Consider the following 18,704-nt stretch of genomic DNA (forward strand, 5'->3'; position numbering starts at 1 on the left):
CACTCCCCAGGGCCCTGCTGTTCACTGTGAAAGTCCTACCCTCATTTGTCTTCCCAAAATGCAAACCTTGCACTTAGCTAAATTAAACTCCATTTGCCATTCTTCAGCTCACTTACCAGCTGATCAAGATCCCTCTATAATTTCTGATAGCCATCTTCACTGTCCATGACACAACCTATTTGTGTTATCTGCAAACTTACTAACCATACCTTGTACATTCTCATCTAAATCGTTGATATAGAAAACAAATAGCAATGGGCCCAGCACCGACCCGTGAGGCATACTAGTCATGGGCCTCCAGTCCAAAAAACAAACTTCCACCATCACCCTCTGCTTCCTGCCATCAAGCCAGTTGTGTATCCAATTAATTAGCTCTTCCTGGATCCAACTTTCCATAGCAGCCTACCATGCGGAACCTTATAAAAGGCCTTAATGAAGTCCATGTAGACCATATCTACCACCCTGCTCATCAACTTTCTTGGTTATTTCTTCAAAAACTCAAGTCAAATTCATGAGAGACTATCTCCCATGCACAAAGCTGTGCTGACCATTGCTAATCAACCTGTCTTTCCAAATGCATGTATGTCTTATCCCTCAGGATCCCCTCTAGTAGCTTGCCTATCGCAGATGTTAGGCTTACTGGTCGAGAGTTCCCAGGTTTTTCTTTGTGGCCCTTCTTGAATAAAGGTGCAACATTAGCCACCCTCCAGTCTTCTGGCACTTCACACTTTGCTAACGATGATGCAGGGCTCCTGCAGTTTCTTCTCTAGCTTCCCATAGTGTTCTTGGATATACCTGATTACACCCTGAAGATTTTTTCAGCTTCATACGTTTTAAGACATCCAGCACCTCCTCTGCTATAATATGATAATCCTCGAGACATCCCAATTAATTATCTCAAGTTCCAAAGTCTTCATGTTTTTCTCCACGGTAAAAACAGAGGAGAAATATTCTTTGAGGAACTCTCCCCTCTCCTGTGGCTCCATACATAGATATCCAATTTGGTCTTTGAGGGGCCCTCCCTAGTTACTTTTTTCCTTAACGTACTTATAAAATCTCTTTGGATTCTCCTTAATCTTCTCTGCCAGAGCTATCTCATGCCCTCTTTTTGCTCTTCTGATTTATTTCTTAAGTATAGTCCTGCTTTCCCACACTTCCAGGGATTCACTTGATCCTAACTGCCTGTAGCTGCCCTATTGCCTCCTTTTTCCTGACCAGAGCCTCAATATCCCTCATCATCCAGGGTTCCCATCTCCTGCCAACTATGCCCTTCACTCTAACAGGAACATGTAGACCTTGAACTCTCATTATTTCACTTTTAAAAGCCTCCCACTTGCCAGGTGTCCCTTTGCCTGCAAGCAACCTACTCCAATCAACTTTTGCAAGTTCCTGTCTAGTGCTGTCACAATTTGCCTTGCCGTAATTTAGAACTTTAACTTGTGGATCAGATTTGTCCCTTTCCATAACTTAAGTTAGTTATGGAAAGGGACAGATCTGATCCACAAGTTAAACTAATAGAACTATGATCACTGGTCCCAAAGTGCTTCCCCACTGACACCTCAGTCACTTGTCCTGCCCTATTTTCCCAAGAGTAGGTCAAGCTTTACCCTTTCCCTAGTAGGGCCTTCTATATATTGTCTGAGGAAACTTTCATGAACACACTTAACAAATTCCACCCCATCTAAATCCTTAGCACTATGGCAGTCCTAGTCTATATTAGGAATGTTACAATCCCCTACTATGACAATCTTATTATTCTTGCAACTTTCTGCAATATCCCTGCATTTTTGTTCTAATTCCCATTGATTATTAGGGGATCTATAGTACAATCCTAGCTAGGTGATCATCCCCTTCTTATTTCTCAGCTGCACCCATAAAGGCTCACTGGACAATCCCTCAGTAATTTCATCTCTGACTACTGCCATGACGTTGTCCTTAATCAGAAATGTAACTCCCCCTCCTCTCTTTCCTCCTCCTCTATCCTGTCTATACCACCTGTATGCTGGAACATTAAGCTGCCAGTCCTGTCCCTCCCTTAGCCATGTTTCTGTAATCGTTATAATATCCCAGTCCAACATAGTTATCCATGCCCTGAGTTCATCTGCCTTACCTGTCAGGACCCTTGTATTGAAATAAATGCAATTTAATCTAACACTCTTCCCTCGCTCCCTGCTGTGCTGCTGCCTGTCTTGTTTACTGACCTTGCTGCTGTTGAATTCTGTATCACCTTCTGGCCTCACTTCTGCTTTGGATCCCACCCCCCCCGCCAATTTAGTTTAAACCCTCCCTAGTAGCACGAGGAAATCTGCCAACCAGGTTGTTGGTTCTCTGATTCAGGTGCAAGCTCTCCCTCTTATACAGGTCACCTCTGCCCCAGAAGAGGTCCCAATGGTCCAAAACTCAGAATCCCTGCCTCCTGCACCAACTCTGTCAAGTGTGTGGGTTTCATGGTTACAGGATTCAATAAGCTTTCATTGTCGAGAGGTTGTGCAGTTGGTTGAGCAAATACAGTTCCTTAGTGCAACACAATTCCTTCAAATGCAGGTTTAACTGAGCACACCACTTAAAAAGTCCAAAGAATAATGTGTGGTAGACATAGATGATAAGGATGTAGTTTCTTATGTTTGACCATGGAAAAAAAGTTCATTCACTGACCACTTATCAGGCACACTAAAAATTGTAGCAAGGGTGTCAGTCTTGTATCCGCGGTTAAAGGGAAGAAAGGAGACTAACTTCAGTTTCTGACCTCTATTTGCACTGGTGCATTTCTTAGGTTCCCCAAGTCGTGCATCTTCCTGACTTGGAAATTTGTCACCATTCATTCAGTAGCACTGCTTCTAAATTCTGGAACTCTGTACTCAACAACCTGTGGGGCTTGGTGAGAGTTATATACAGGCCTCCAAATAGTAGCCAGGATGTGGGGTACAAATTACAACAGGAGATAGAAAAGGCATATAAAAAGGGCAATGTTACGGTGGTCATGGGGGATTCCAATATGCTGGTAGATTGGGAAAACCTGGTTGGTACTGGATCCCAAGAGAAGGAATTTGTAGAATGCCCATGAAGTGGCTTTTTAGAGTGGCTTGTGGTTGAGCCCACTAGGGAAAAGACAATTCTGGATTTGGTATTGTGCAATGAACCAAATTTAATTAGGGAGCTTAAGGTAGCGGAACCCTTAGGAGGCAGTGATCATAATTCTATCAGTGATAGAATTCACCCTGCAGTTTGAGAGAGAGAAGCTAAAATCAGATGTATCAGTATTACAGTCGAGTAAAGGTAACTACAGAGGCTTGAGAGAGGAGCTGGCCAAAGTTGAATGGAAGGGGACTCTAGCAGGGATGATGGTAGAGTTTCTGGGAGTAATTTGGAAAACATAGGATCATTTCATCCCAAATAGAAGAAGCATTCTAAAGGAAGGATGAGGCAACTGTGGCTGACAGAGAAGTCAAAAGCATAAAATCAAAAGAGAGGGCATACAATATTGCGAAAATTAGTGGGAAGCTGGAGGATTGGGAAGCTCTTAAAAACCAATGGAAGGCAACTAAAAAGAAATAACAGGAGAAAAGATGAAATATGAAGGTAAGCTAACCAATAATATAAAAGAGAATACCAGAAGTTTTTTCAGATATAAAAAGAGTTAAAGAGAGGCAGGAGTGGACATCGGACCGCTGGAAAATGATACTGGAGAGACAATAATGGGGAACAAAGAAATGGTTGATGAACTGAATAAGTATTTTGCATCAGTCCTCACTGGAAGACACCAGTAACATGCCAGAAATTCGAGAGAGTCAGGGGGCAGAAGTGAGTGTGGTCGCTATTATTAAGGAGAATGTGTTTGGGAAGCTGAAAGGTCCGAAGGTGGATAAATCACCTGGACTGGATGGACTACACCCCAGGGTTCTGAAAGAGGTAGCTGAAGAGATTGTGGAGGCATTAGTAGTGATCTTTCAAGAATCACTAGATTCAAGAATGGTTCCAGAGGACTGGAAAATCACAGATGTCACTCCACTCTAAGAGAGGGAGGCAAAAGGCAGGAAATTATAGGCCAGTTAGCCTGACTTCAGTGGTTGGTAAGATGTTAGAGTCCATTATTAAGGATGAGGTTTTGGGGTACTTGGAAGCTCATGATAAAATAGGCTGAAGTCAACATAGTTTCCTTAAGGGAAGATCTTGCCTGACAAATCTGTTGGAATTCTTTGAGGAAGTAACAGGCAGGATAGACAAAGGAGAGTCAGTGGATGTTGTTTACTTGGATTTTCAGAAGGCCTTTGACAAGGTGCCGCACATGAGGCTGCTAAATAAGATAGGAGCCCATGGTATTACAGGAAAGGTAGTAGCTTGGAAAGGAGATTGGCTGACTGGCAGAAGGCAAAGAGTGGGGATAAAGGAGGCCTTTTCTAGTTGGCTGCCGGTGACTAGTGGTGTTCTTCAGGGGTCGGTGTTGGGTCCACTACTTTTCATGTTGTATGTTAATGATCCGGATGACGGAATTGATTACTTTATGGCCAAGTTTGTGGATGATACAAAGGTAGATGGAGGGGCAGGGAGTCTGCGGAAGGACTTGGACAGGTTGGGAGAACGGGCAAAGAAGTGGCAGATGGAATACAGCGTGGGGAAGTGTATGGTCATGCACTTTGGTAGAAGGAATTGAGGCGTAGACTTTTTTCTAAATGGGGAGTGAATTCAGAAATCGGAGGTGGAAAGGGACTTGGGGAGTCCTCGTGCAGGATTCCCTAGAGGTTAACTTGTAGGTTAAGTCGGTAGTAAGGAAGGCAAATGCAATGTTAGCATTCATTTTGAGAGCACTAGAATATAAAAGCAAGGATGTAATGCTGAGGCTTTGAAAGGCTTTGGTCAGACCACATTTAGAGTATGGAGAGCAGTTTTGGGCTCCATATCTAAGGAAGGATGTGCTGGCATTGGAGAGGATCTAGAGGAGGTTTACAAGAATGATCCCAGGAAGGAAAGGGTTAATGTATGAGTAGCATTTGATGGCTGTGGGCCTGTACTTGCTGGAGTTCAGAAGGGTGAGGGGATCTCATTGAAACCTACTGTACATTGAAAGGCCTGAATAGAGTGGACGTGGAGAGGATGTTTCCAGTAGTGGGAGAGTCTAGGACCAGAGGGCACAGCCTCAGAATAAAAGGACGTCCATTTAGAACAGAGATGAGGAGGAATTTCTTTAGTCAGAGGGTGGTGAGTCTGTGGAATTCATTGCCACAGATGGCTGTGGAGGCAGTCATTGTGTATATTTAAAGCGGAGGTTTATAGATTCTTGATTAGTCGGGGCATCAAAAGTTACAGGGAGAAGGCAGGAGAGTGGGGTGAAGAGGGAAAAATAAATCAGCCATGATTGAATGACAGAGCAGACTCGATGGGCCGAATGGCCTGATTCTGCTCCTATGTCTTATGGATTACCTCCAGCAGAAGGACTGCAGTGCTTCAAGTATTAAGCCCAACATCATTTTTGTTAGGATAACTGGGGGTGGCAGTAACTGCTGGTCTTGTCAGGAATGTCTACTTCCTGTTAGCAAAAAAATGTTGCAAGTGTACAGATGCTACTTGCAGTTCATATTTTATAGCTGTTTTAGCATCTGCTAAAAAAGATACTGCTGTCTACCACTAGGCGTAACATTTAAGGAGGCTGAAATTGTCTGCAATGTCAAATAGACTATTGAATATATTTCTTTCTGAAAGGTCTTTTTGTACTTTATTATACAGTTAGAGAGTGCGATAACAAAAGTCCATGTTGTTCATCTGGCCAAATGTCATGCTGGTATCTTGTATCAATGTTCCTCTGGCAGCTGGTGCCAGCCTCAGTTTGCTGCCAGTGTGGTACTTCTCGTACAACTACAGTACTTCGTTGTTGATTTTACTTTATTTTTATAGTACAATGATGCCTGGTTTTCTTTCATTTATCTTTCCAGTGGGTTTCCAGGATTTTCCTATCCCCCTTCAGGTTCATATCCTCCAACCACAGGCACTGCACAGCAGCATCCATACTCCAGCCAGCCTCCTGCTGCAGGTGTTGGTAAGAGAACATGTACTTAATTTTCTTTTGCTTGGACACCTGGAAATACTGTGCTGTAAAAGCTGGAATGTGAAGTTTTATCAGGTGGCTGCTTTAGACGGTGCACTTGTTCAGTTCTTGTCCATTGGGCATGGCAGAGACCAGAAGGCACAGGTTGATGTTACATTGATTTAGCATCTCTCCAGTATCTTGGCTGCTGGGCAATATTCACTTGTGAGCTCATGAATGGGTTTTGGCTCACTATTTGATTGCTTAGGGGAACACAGCAAAATCTGTTCCAGTCCAACACTAAATTCCATATGTACGGTATTTACAAAAATCATTACAGTGATCAAGAGTAAGAAGTCTTGGTCCTCCCCCCTCCCCCCCCCCACCCCCCCTTGCTCCTCAGCCCAGGAGCACTGAGTCCTCCTTAATACTCTGATTGGTGCCTTAACTAAGGTCTGTCACCTCAGCTTCTTAATGTCACTGAGCTATATCAGGAACAGGAATCCTAGTTGACCTCTAGCTTCTCATAGATCATGCACCAGAAGCCTATTAAGTTTAACAGAAAGGAATCTTCTACATTTTGCTGACTCTAAACTTTACAGATAGCTACTAGCAACTGCTCAGCAGTGGAAAATTTGCCTCTCATTCTTGTACAATACAGTATACCAGAATCCCAACTGAAATTCCCCTGAATATTGTCACGAACCAGCAACAAAAGAAACACACTGAGCCTGATTCAGTGTTAAAAACTATTTTATTAATCACTACTTATGATAATACGTAAAATAAAAGTAAAAATGTTAGTATGTTAGAATTCAAAAATGTTAAATCTCGAACGTTAACCCCAAAACTAAACTCGTTGTGTGTGTGTGTGGCAAAGTCCAAAACTCCCAGTTCCGGAATGGTTCTTAAAGTTCAGTTCCGCAAGCCATAAGGTGAAACATGAGCAAGGGCTTCTTCAACAACCACTGTTGTCTGAAGATAAGACGTAGACGTAGAGGAACAGAGAGAGAGTAAATACGAAATCCAAATGTTCCACGATGGAACCCAAACGACACTTCAGTGTTTACTCGGTAGTGACTTCCTCACCCCGAAAAGCATCCGAATCGTGGTCGTCCACACACAAATACCTGTTTCCTTCTCCAGGTCAGCAACAAAGTGAACTCCACCGGATTACTTCCAACTTTTCCATGCATGGATTTCAGTGGCAGACACAGTTATTGTTTCTCATCCATCGATAGAGAAAACTAGCAGGCTGGTGTCCCTCTCCCTTCTCTCCTACTACTTCTTCTTCTTCTTCTTCGTCGTCTTCTTCCTCTTCCTCCTCCTCCTCCTCCTCCTCCTCCTCCTCCTCCTCCTCCTCCTCCTCCTCCTCTTCCTCCTCTTCCTCCTCTTCCTCCTCTTCCTCCTCTTCCTCCTCTTCCTCCTCTTCCTCCTCTTCCTCCTCTTCCTCCTCTTCCTCCTCTTCCTCCTCTTCCTCCTCTTCCTCCTCTTCCTCCTCCTCCTCCTCCTCCTCCTCCTCCTCCTCTTCCTCTTCCTCTTCCTCTTCCTCCTCCTCCTCCTCTTCCTCCTCCTCTTCCTCTTCCTCTTCCTCCTCCTCTTCCTCCTCCTCCCCCTCCTCCCTCCTCCCTCCTCCCTCCCTCCTCCCTCCTCCCTCCCTCCTCCCTCCTCCCTCCTCCCTCCCTCCTCCCTCCTCCCTCCCTCCTCCCTCCTCCCTCCTCCTCCTCTTCCTCCTCCTCTCCCTCCTCCCTCCTCCCTCCTCCCTCCTCCTCTTCCTCCTCTTCCTCCTCCTCCTCCTCCTCCTCCTCCTCCTCCTCCTCCTCCTCCTCCTCCTCCTCCTCCTCCTCCTCCTCCTCCTCCTCCTCCTCCTCCTCCTCCTCCTCCTCTTCCTCCTCCTCTTCCTCCTCCTCTTCCTCCTCCTCTTCCTCCTCCTCTTCCTCCTCCTCTTCCTCCTCCTCTTCCTCCTCCTCTTCCACGTCATAACATCCTTTATCTTCTATTGACGTAAGCACGCCCCACACACAAATACACACACACTCTCTATCTTAAAGGGACTTTCACTGAGTCCGTAACACCTCCCACCTAAAAAAAAATTTTCCCAAGAAAAATTTAACCGCGCATACAGTTAGTAATGTTAATAATTATCATGCTACACAACTACAGACTATCAGATTAGTACAGATACATGTTTCCCATTTAACATTGGGAAAGACAATCAGCAATCACATTATCTTTGCCTTTAATGTGAGTTATCATGAGATCAAACTCTTGCAAAATTAAACTCCAGTTTAACAGCCTTCTGTTCTTGTTTTTGAATCGGCTCAGAAACACCAATGGGTTATGATCTGTATATACAGTCAATGGTTTCTGAGCGGTGCAAACCTATACACTGAAATGTTGCAAGGCTGAAACAAGCCACAGTAATTCTTTCTCTATGGTGGAATAATTCTTTTGATGCTCATTAAATTTTTTTGAAAAGTAAGCTACAGGATGGTCAATATCATCAAGGTCACCCTTCTGCAACAACACAGCTCCTGCAGCTTCATCACTGGCATCTACTGCTAATGAAAATGGCTTTTCAAAGTCAGGTGTTTTGAGCACAGGATGGTAGCATAAAATGGCTTTCAGCTTCTCAAATGCTTCTTGACAAGAATCTGTCCAAACAAACTTTACTCCCTTCTTCAGAAGATTAGTTAGGGGAAGAGCAACATCAACAAAATTTTCGATAATATCCAACCATTCCCAAAAATCTTCTAACAGTCCTTGTACCTGTGGGAATAGGGAACTCAGCTATTGCTTGAACTTTTGCCTGAACAGGAGCTTGCTTGCCTTGACCTACAACATAACCAAGATACGTCACAGTGGCATGGCCAAATTCACTTTTAGCCAAGTTAACTGTAAGGTTAGCCTCAGAAAGTCTTTCAAACAACCTTTCTAACGCAGAGATGTGATCTTCCCAAGTATCATTCCCAGTCACTAAGTCGTCAATGTAGGCATCTGTATGGTTTAACCCATGAATCACTGAATTAATCATTCTTTGAAATGTTGCCGGAGCATTTTTCATTCCAAATTGCAAAACGTTGTAGTCATACAATCCAGAAGGGGTTACAAAGGCTGAAATCTCCCTTCCTCTATCTGTTAATGGAACACACCAGTACCCTTTTAATAGGTCAATCTTTGTAAGAAATTTTGCCTTTCCCACTCTATCTATGCAATCATCCACCCTAGGAATAGGGTAAGCATCTGACTTCGTTACAGCATTCACTTGCCTGTAATCTGTGCAAAATCTAACAGTTCCATCAGGTTTAGGTACAATAACACAGGGCGAACTCCAATTTGAAGTAGAATGTCTAATAACATCATTTTCCAACATGTATTTTATTTCCTGATCAACAAGTTTACTTTTTTCCACATTCATTCGATATGGGTGTTGTTTGATTGGTTTTGCATCCCCAACATCAACATCATGGGTAATTATCGATGTTCTGTTTGGAACATCTAGGAACAGATTTTTAAATTTTAAAATTAATTCTCTCATCTGTTGTTTTTGTGAAACTTGTAAATGGTCCAACTTCGTTTCAAGGTTCTCCAGGATATTTTGGTTTTTTAGTTTTGATGGAACAATATTTGGTCTAAATGGGCCTTCCTCAACATCAACATCAGGCATTCTAGAAACAACCTTTACATCATTCACCAAGGCCACAACTGAATCCCTCTCATAATAAGGTTTTAACATGTTTACATGACAGAGTTGTGTTTTCTTGCGTCTATCTGGTGTTTTGATTATATATGTTAAATCAGTCACTCGAGATTCAATAACATAGGGTCCAGAAAAACGAGATTGCAAGGGATTATTTTGGCTAGGGAAAAATACCAACACCTTTTGCCCCACTGCAAATGTCCTAGGCCGAGCACGTCTATCAAAATATGTCTTCATTCTTATCTGGCTGGTTTTCAAATTCTCTCTCGCTAGCTGGCAGACTCTCTCCAACCGAGTTTTAAATTTTTGGACATAGTCCAACAGACTCAAGTGCACTTCTTCATTAACCCATTGCTCTCTTAACAACTCCAAAGGTCCTCTCACCCTATGTCCAAATACAAGCTCAAACGGACTAAATCCTATTGACTCCTGGATTGATTCTCTAACGGCAAACAAAAGTAAATGAATACCTTCGTCCCAATCCTTTGTGTTTTCAAAGCAATAAGTCTTCAGCATATTTTTGAGAGTAGAATGAAATCTCTCCAGAGCTCCTTGAGATTCTGGGTGATATGCAGATGATACAATCTGCTTTGTTCCCAGCTCATAAACTAGTTGTTGAAAAAAATTTGACATAAAATTACTACCTTGATCAGATTGGATTTCTTTTGGCAAACCAAACAAGGTAAAAAATTTTAAAAGAGCCTTTGACACCGTCTTGGCCTTAATATTTCTAAGGGGTATTGCCTCTGGAAATCTAGAAGTGGCACACATGATGGTTAACAAATACTGATTTCCAGTCTTAGACTTTGGTAATGGGCCAACACAGTCCACAATCACCTTCGAAAATGGTTCACCAAAAACAGGAATTGGCTTCAAAGGAGCCACAGGGGGTTTTTGATTTGGTTTACCTACCATCTGACATGTGTGACAGGTTCGACAAAACATCACCACATCTTTTCTCAAACCAGGCCAATAGAATTGTTTCAAGATCTTCCCTACAGTTTTATTCACCCCAAAATGACCACCCAAAGGCATACTATGGGCCAGGTTTAAAATTTCATCCCTATAAACTTTTGGAACAACAACCTGATGAATAACTTCCCATTCCTCATTAACAGGGACATGAGGAGGTCTCCATTTCCTCACTAACACTCCATTTTTGACATAATATCTAATTGGCACTTTCTCAATCTCCTCACATGAGAGAGCTTTTTCTTTCAATTCTGTCAACTCAGGGTCCTTTGTCTGTTCCACCATAAAATCCTTCCTCGACAAAGACAATTCTTTAAATTCAGGCTCACTATAAGGATGTTGATCCTCCAGTGAAGACAGAAAAGTCTCAGATAAGGCATCATAATTTTCTTCCTGTTTAGGACTGTCACAAGGAACCACATCAGACTGCACCGGACTGTCTGTCTTGGCTAATTCTTTAGCTCTAGCTCGAGTCACCGCACATGATGGGTAAACATCTGGATCATTCTCAGACTCATCAATCCTTGGTTTGGTTGTTAACCGTACCACAGGATCACTTTCTCCATCTGCAAGGTCATTTCCCAATAACAAAGAAACTCCTTCCACTGGCAACCTAGGTCTTATCCCTATCTCGACTGGTCCTTCTACGAACTTTGACTTTAAAATCACCCTGTGTAAAGGGACAGATATGGTGTCATCTGTAACGCCTCGCACTAGGTTTACCTCACCAGTGTCACTTTCTTCACCAAAATTTAAAACACCGTCCAGCAAGAGAGATTGACTAGCCCCAGTATCTCTAAGAATTTTCACTGGCACCTGGGGTGACTCATCATTCAGTGAAACAAAACCCTCTGACACATAAGAACGGAATTCTTTTCTCACCTCCTCCAACTTTTCCGCTTTTACCTCTTGCAAGGACTGATCTTTAACAGCATCTCCTAAACCTTTTTGATTTTTAATTTCCTGAAAACAAGCATTAGGCACAGCTTCCTTCCTTTTCTTCAAAAGGGCACAATTAGATATCACATGGCCAGGTTTCTTACAGTAATAACAAGTACGCTCAACAGGTTTCTCCAGCCCTGGCTTCTTTTCATCCTTTCCTTTTTGATTACCTCCCAATTTAATCTCCGGTTTACCTGGATTGTCCTTGTAACTCTCTTGAAAGGTTTTAGGTTGTCCCCATTTGGATTTATGGGTTAAAGCATAATCATCTGCCAACCTAGCAGTTTCTTGTAAAGTTTCCACTGCCTTTTCATTTAAATTCAGCTGGAATACATCTTTTAAAGTCTTCTACTAATATCAATTCTTTCAATTTATCAAAATCCCCATCTACATTTTTAGCCATGTACCATTGTTCAAAACATATTCTCTTTCCATTGGCAAATTCCATATAAGCCTGATCTGCAGATTTCCTCAAGTCTCTAAATTTTTGTCTATAAGCTTCAGGTAGCAATTCATAGGCCTTCAATATAGCTTGTTTTACCTTGGTATAATCAGCTGCATCCTCAGCAGACAAAGCAGAATAAGCTTTTTGAGCTTTACCTTTAATTACACTCTGTAACATAAGAGCCCATCCTTTCTTTGGCCAGTTTGAACTCTCAGCAACCTTTTCAAAATGTTGGAAATACTGATCAACCTGATCTTCCTCAAAAGGAGGGACTAATCGAACCTCCCTGCTGGCTGAAAAACCATCATCAGAACCAGATTCCAAACTCTTACGCTTCATTTTTAACTCATGCTGCCTCTTTTTCTCCTCGCTATCCAGCTCCATCCTCTTCAATTCCATCTGCTTCATTGCTAGATCAGCCTCTATCTTAATCTGAGTTATCTTTTGTTCGGCCTCTAATTTTAACTGGGTTTGCTCTCGTTCGGCTTCTATCTTTAACTGGGTTTGCTCTCGTTCGGCCTCTATCTTTAACTGGGTTTGCTCTCGTTCAGCCTCTAATCTCCTTTGCTCTTGTTCAGCTTCTAATTTATTTTGCTCTCGTTCAGCCTCTATCTTTGCCAGCTGCACCTGTGCCTCAGAAATTGTTATTTCACTGCCAGGAAACTGTTTTAACACTTCCTTCTCAAACACCTTCTTTTCCACATAATGGCCAGCTATCAGTCTCTGAATATCTGCCTTTCTCATAGACTGCTTTACTTCTGTAAGGTTTAGCCTTGTAGCAATCTTTATCAAATCATCCTTTTTCGCCACCTCCAATCCCTTTTGGGTTGGTGACTCCAAAAATGCCTTAATATCCATTGCTGCTGGTTTCCACACACACAAGCCAATTAAAAAGAATTTATCAGACCTCCCTCAAAAACCTTTGGATTGAATCCCGAACAAATCTCGTCAATCTGGGGAACGATCCCAGACGACACTCGTTAATCTTTGGATTGGATCCCGGACGAGCCCCCAATTTTGTCACGAACCAGCAACAAAAGAAACACACTGAGCCTGATTCAGTGTTAAAAACTATTTTATTAATCACTACTTATGATAATACGTAAAATAAAAGTAAAAATGTTAGTATGTTAGAATTCAAAAATGTTAAACCTCGAACGTTAACCCCAAAACTAAACTCGTCGTGTGTGTGTGTGTGACAAAGTCCAAAACTCCCAGTTCCGGAATGGTTCTTAAAGTTCAGTTCCGCAAGCCATAAGGTGAAACATGAGCAAGGGCTTCTTCAACAACCACCGTTGTCTGAAGATAAGACGTAGACATAGAGAAACAGAGAGAGAGTAAATACGAAATCCAAATGTTCCACGATGGAACACAAACGACACTTCAGTGTTTACTTGGTAGTGACTTCCTCACCCCGAAAAGCATCTGAATCGTGGTCGTCCACACACAAATACCTGTTTCCTTCTCCAGGTCAGCAACAAAGTGAACTCCACCGGATTACTTCCAACTTTTCCATGCATGGATTTCAGTGGCAGACACAGTTATTGTTTCTCATCCATCGATAGAGAAAACTAGCAGGCTGGTGTCTCTCTCCCTTCTCTCTCTCTCTCTCTCTCCTTCTTCTGACTTCTTCAACAACGTCATTACGTCCTTTATCTTCTATTGACGTAAGCATGCCCCACACACACACACACACACTCTCTATCTTAAAGGGACTTTCACTGAGTCCGTAACAATATAAAACCAGCATTTTAAATCATTTTAGTTTATGTATTTCTTAGAATGAGAATTTTTAAAAATATAACACCATGGACATAAGACAATTCCTCTTGCACACCTTACACTCTCAACCCAATATTTCAAGATTGGAATCCACCCTCAGCCCAACAAATCATTCTTCGAGTTCATGTGAAACGTGGGTTTCGTCAATACCATTTGGAATACTTCCAATGCTTTCAATTTTGACTATGTTGATTAAGTTCTACTTTTCCCCATTGGCCTTATAATAGAATACTTTTAGCCACTTTAGTTTATTCACCATCTCATAACTAAAACACTTCTGTTGAGGTCCATGTCACAACTTCTATTTTTCCATTTCTGCCACATTGCCACTTCCGTCATTGCCATTTATAAAAGCGTTTGCTTAAAGATTATAAACTTTCACTCAGCTCTTTTAAGTGTTTTTTGAGGATGTAACTGCAATACTGGAAGAAAGGTTGACTTTGTCCGTGCATCTTTCCTGAATCTTGAAATGATCAGGAAAGGGGGATCAAAATGGTTGAATCAAGTCTGATCCAAGTCTTGAGGCCAATGTGTATGTTTTTATTCTGGACAGTTTGCTGAACAATGTATGAGATTCTAATAATTTGGCAACAGACATTCTGTTTGTGTTGCAGGTCCTGGCAGAGATAACACCATTAGTGAGGATACAATCCGTGCTTCATTGATCTCTGCAGTTAGTGATAAACTGCGTTGGCGGATGAAAGAAGAAATGGACCGTGCCCAGGCTGAACTTGATGCCCTCAAACGAACAGAGGAAGACCTGAAGAAAGGCCACCAGAAGCTCGAAATGATGGTCAGTCAGTTGGATCAGGAAATGGTAAGACTGAGTCACAGAAAAGGATTGCTAACTTTTATAATCTAACAATATGATAATGCATCCCATTATTTATACCATGCTAAATTTGCCAGAAAGAGATTAACCCAGTCATTTTTATTTAAACCTGTTTCTTATCAGGTTTTAGCCATGCATATTCTAAAGATCAGAATGATATTCTGCAGTCCCACTTCCTCAATGATCCTAACAATATGGTAGAATCAGTTGGAAGAGTCTTGTCCACAGGCTGTAAAACTCATGCATGCATGCGTGTGTGTGCACACGTGTGCGTTTCTGGAAATGACCTATAATTTGGATTCTCAACATGGATCTGCTGATGGTGGCTTCAACAAAATGACCTGATTCCAGATTTAAGCAAATTTCCTTGGTTTCCCCTGTATTTTGCGAATCACCTCTGGCCTTCCGAATGTTCTTTGTAAAACTTTATTCATCATTATGGAATGACATGTTTTTTTAATAGAAATTCATAAGTTAATTGTGGAGATGTTCACCCTCTAATCCTAAAGAGCTGGAATGCTCTGACAGCTGTTTGGGGGTTCTGTAGAGAACTACTGGGTAGCTGCAGTGCTTGCGACACCCTCGAACAGGGAGGCACGTGTATCTGAGGAATCTCTCAGCCTTGTGGAATTGCCGTGGAGGCCAGGGGCATTCCATAAGTTGCTGAGCTGAGAGGCTGGTTGAGCTGTGCATCTGACACTTCTGCTTCACTTCAGCCATAACTGGTGCCTCCAGCCTGACCCCCATTCATTTGAATGGTGGATTACTGACTTTTAAAGGTAAATTTCTAGTTTTACTTCAGTGGATATTTATGTTTATAATTAGTTTTAAGTTTTCAAATTATTTGTATCTGATTTTTAAATTTTTTGTTAAACCACGTGAGCTTGCAGCCTGCCATGCCTCATGGGTCACAGCAGTGACATCTGTGTGTTGGGGGTATGGAGCGAGCACGGAAAACTGCAAGGCACAGGTGTGTCAAGGCAATCTGGCCTGTCAAGGAACTGTAGCTTTCAATCTTGCCTCCTCTCCAAACCGTCTATCTCCCCTTAACCCTCATTTATCACTGTATTGGAGCACTTGATTCTTAAAAATTGTCAAAAATGTTTTCAGAGGAAAGAGGACTGATGTCGGCATGACTCGGTATCACCATCAATTGATGCTTGGGTGGTTTTGAATTTTGCCTCAGGAATGTCTGCCTCTGTATTCTGTAGATCATATTCCTGCAAAATGGCATATCTATTTAGTAGTTATTTTTGTAAAATTACCATCACCATTCCTCCAGCAGTTAGATTGTATGAAGTTTCACTGACTCAAAACCTGTCACTTTCCCAGTCTGATGTAGACAAGAACATTGAAGCACTAAAGAAGAAGGATGAAGAGCTGAGTGTTGCACTTGAGAAAATGGAGAGCCAGTCTGAAAATAATGACATTGATGAGGTTGTTGTGCCAACAGCCCCACTCTACAAACAAATCCTTAATCTTTATGCAGAGGAGAATGCCATTGAGGACACCATTTTCTATCTGGGTGAAGCCCTGAGACGGGATGTCATTGATTTGGAAGTCTTCTTAAAGGTGATTGGTCTGAATTGATGTGTTAATCAATGCTCCTTGGGCCCTATTCCATGCCCTGTTTAATGTCTCTGGTAATGAGTTCCTGTATTGTCCACATCATTCTCCTGAGTGCAGTGTTGAGAGTAACCCCAACAAGTGAATGTTAGCAACCCTGAACAGTCCTACGTGATCAACCTGAGTGTTTAAGATCTCTTGATTAGTATGGTGTGAGACCCAGTCCTGAGGGTTGCATCTATATCTGTTTACAGGCCTATCTCCCCTTATTTTCTCCTCTGACCTCTAGTCCATGAAACCCTATTCTTCATCCTGTATCCTTATTTCATTTTTAAAATCCCTTCTTTATCTCTGTTCTTTCAACCTTCAGATCTCTGCACGAATCCAATTTGGACCTCCTTAAGCATTTGATTTTAATTGTTCTACTTTTGGCAGCAATGCCTTAGTTGCCAGAATCCACCTCTGAAATTTCAGCCCTAGCACTTTGTTCATCAGTTTTGTGCTGTAATATGATCCTTAAAAAAATCTATCAAGCTGCTCCATTGTTACCTTACATGGTTTGCTGCCAGATGTAGTTCAAGCTCATGTGAAGCACCTTGCAGAGTTTTACTACTGTTGTTGTGACTGAGTAATGCCAAGGGATTCAGTTTAATGTAAATCTTTGTTTCATTGGTAGCTTCAAGCTTGACACTAAATGGAATCGATCATTACAGAAAGCCCAAGAAACTTAAAATACTATAAGGCTTTTTCTGTAACAAAGGGCTAGCCATCAGTTCTTTATTAATTGTGAATATAAATATGTCATTGTTATCTGACAGTCTAGCAACTAGTTAGCCATCAAGAGGCACTGAGCAATGCATTCATGAGGGATTACATAGAATATGCAGTTCTTAAATGCTTCTATATTATTCATGTTGTTGTGGCTAGTTCCATATTCTACCCATTTCTTGGGTAAAGATGTTTCATCTGAATTCCCTATTGCATTTCCTCTTGATCTTTATTTCTGGTCTTCCTCACATTCTCCCTGTATCCACACTACAAGCCTTTTATCAATTTAAAGATCTCAATACCCCAATATTTCTGGTATTATCCTTAAGCCTCTATAAGCTGAGGTAAGTACAACATTTAAAAGGCACTTGGACAGATATATGGAGAGAACGGGTTCCAAAGATAGGGGACAAGCACAGGATTAGCTTAGATGGGAACTTTGGACCAAAGGGCCTGTATCCATGCTGTATGACTCAATGATGTGGTGATTAGAATGCTACACTGTACCCAGTGGTCTAGCTGAGATTTGATGAAGGCATAACTTCACTACTTTTCTATTCCTTAGTGTTTTGTTCTCTTTGTGGTCTTTCTAACCTCTGGCACAACTTTTAATGATTGGTATATTCATAGACTGAGTTCCCTTTGTTCCTTAGCACCACCCAGACTTGTATCTTCCAAGTAATGAATGACTTCCCTATTCTTCCCAAAATGTACTGTTTGTATTTGCATCTCTCTTCTGACAAGTTCAACATTCTTCTTGATGTTGACTATTTCCTGCACTCCTACTCCCAATTTGGTGTTGCCTACAATGTGTTTTTTTGTTTAATCCCTTGGGTTTCTTAATGATTCAGAAAATTAGCTAAATAAAAGTCCTAAGCTATGCTCCATTGCTCATGACTGGTTTTGCCCAAGTCACCATGAAGGAATAAGAGAAACAGATCTGAAATACTACTTGTGTTTGAGCTTAATCATTCAGGATTAGAAAATAGCCTCCAACCAAGTTCAACAATGTCTTCCTGAACATAAGTTTATTCATCACTAATGTTATTTTTCTTCTCTCTACAGCACGTGCGTCTCTTATCTCGCAAACAGTTCCAGCTTCGAGCATTGATGCAGAAAGCAAGAAAGACAGCTGGCCTTAGTGACTTGTATTGAATTGATTTTTAGAGCCAGGTCTGACTCCTTTTTTTGTCTGCAATTAACCAATTTCAAAGAAAGGATAAGTTATTGGATATGCTAGCTGTAAATTATGTTGACTTTGATTGTTTTCTTTGAAACATCTTTTTGTGAAGGCACTTTGTATTTACCTGTAACCTTCAGGATAGGTAGGAATTGGAATAAAGATTCTTTAAATTCCAAGCTTAATTGACTGTATTGTCAGTTTTCTTTCAACAAAATGGATCAAATTTTCTCTGGATTCATTTGACTTCTTTCCTCATTGATATGTCCTTTAAATGGACTTCATAAAGAGGGGAAGATCAGGTGGGATTTAAGAAATGGTGGTAGAAAGTGAATCATGTGATTAATTTGATAATGTTATCCATTCCTGGAAGCATAGGATGAAGATCATCTTAAAAGGCCTAGTCTCTCTCGCACATTCATAATCTTCTACTTCAATCTTCTCAGTAAGTGATTTTCCATGCAAAAAGGGCTTAGCCCTCACTTCAGAGGCAGAATC

General features: G+C 41.6%; 1 protein-coding gene across 1 annotated transcript in view; it reads left to right on the forward strand.

Annotated features, from left to right (window-relative positions):
- The window catches only part of tsg101a (tumor susceptibility 101a), a 40,874-nt gene extending 22,483 nt beyond the window's left edge, over positions 1-18,391 (forward strand). The window contains exons 7-10 of the mRNA XM_052028817.1: positions 5,928-6,031; positions 14,475-14,677; positions 16,025-16,264; positions 18,092-18,391. Of these exons, the coding sequence (XP_051884777.1) occupies positions 5,928-6,031; positions 14,475-14,677; positions 16,025-16,264; positions 18,092-18,181 (637 nt within the window). The 3' untranslated portion in view covers positions 18,182-18,391. The remainder of the gene's footprint in view (positions 1-5,927; positions 6,032-14,474; positions 14,678-16,024; positions 16,265-18,091) is intronic.
- Positions 18,392-18,704: the final 313 nt, after the last annotated feature.

The sequence above is a fragment of the Pristis pectinata genome, chromosome 14 (assembly GCF_009764475.1).
Source record: "Pristis pectinata isolate sPriPec2 chromosome 14, sPriPec2.1.pri, whole genome shotgun sequence".
Classification (NCBI taxonomy): domain Eukaryota; kingdom Metazoa; phylum Chordata; class Chondrichthyes; order Rhinopristiformes; family Pristidae; genus Pristis; species Pristis pectinata.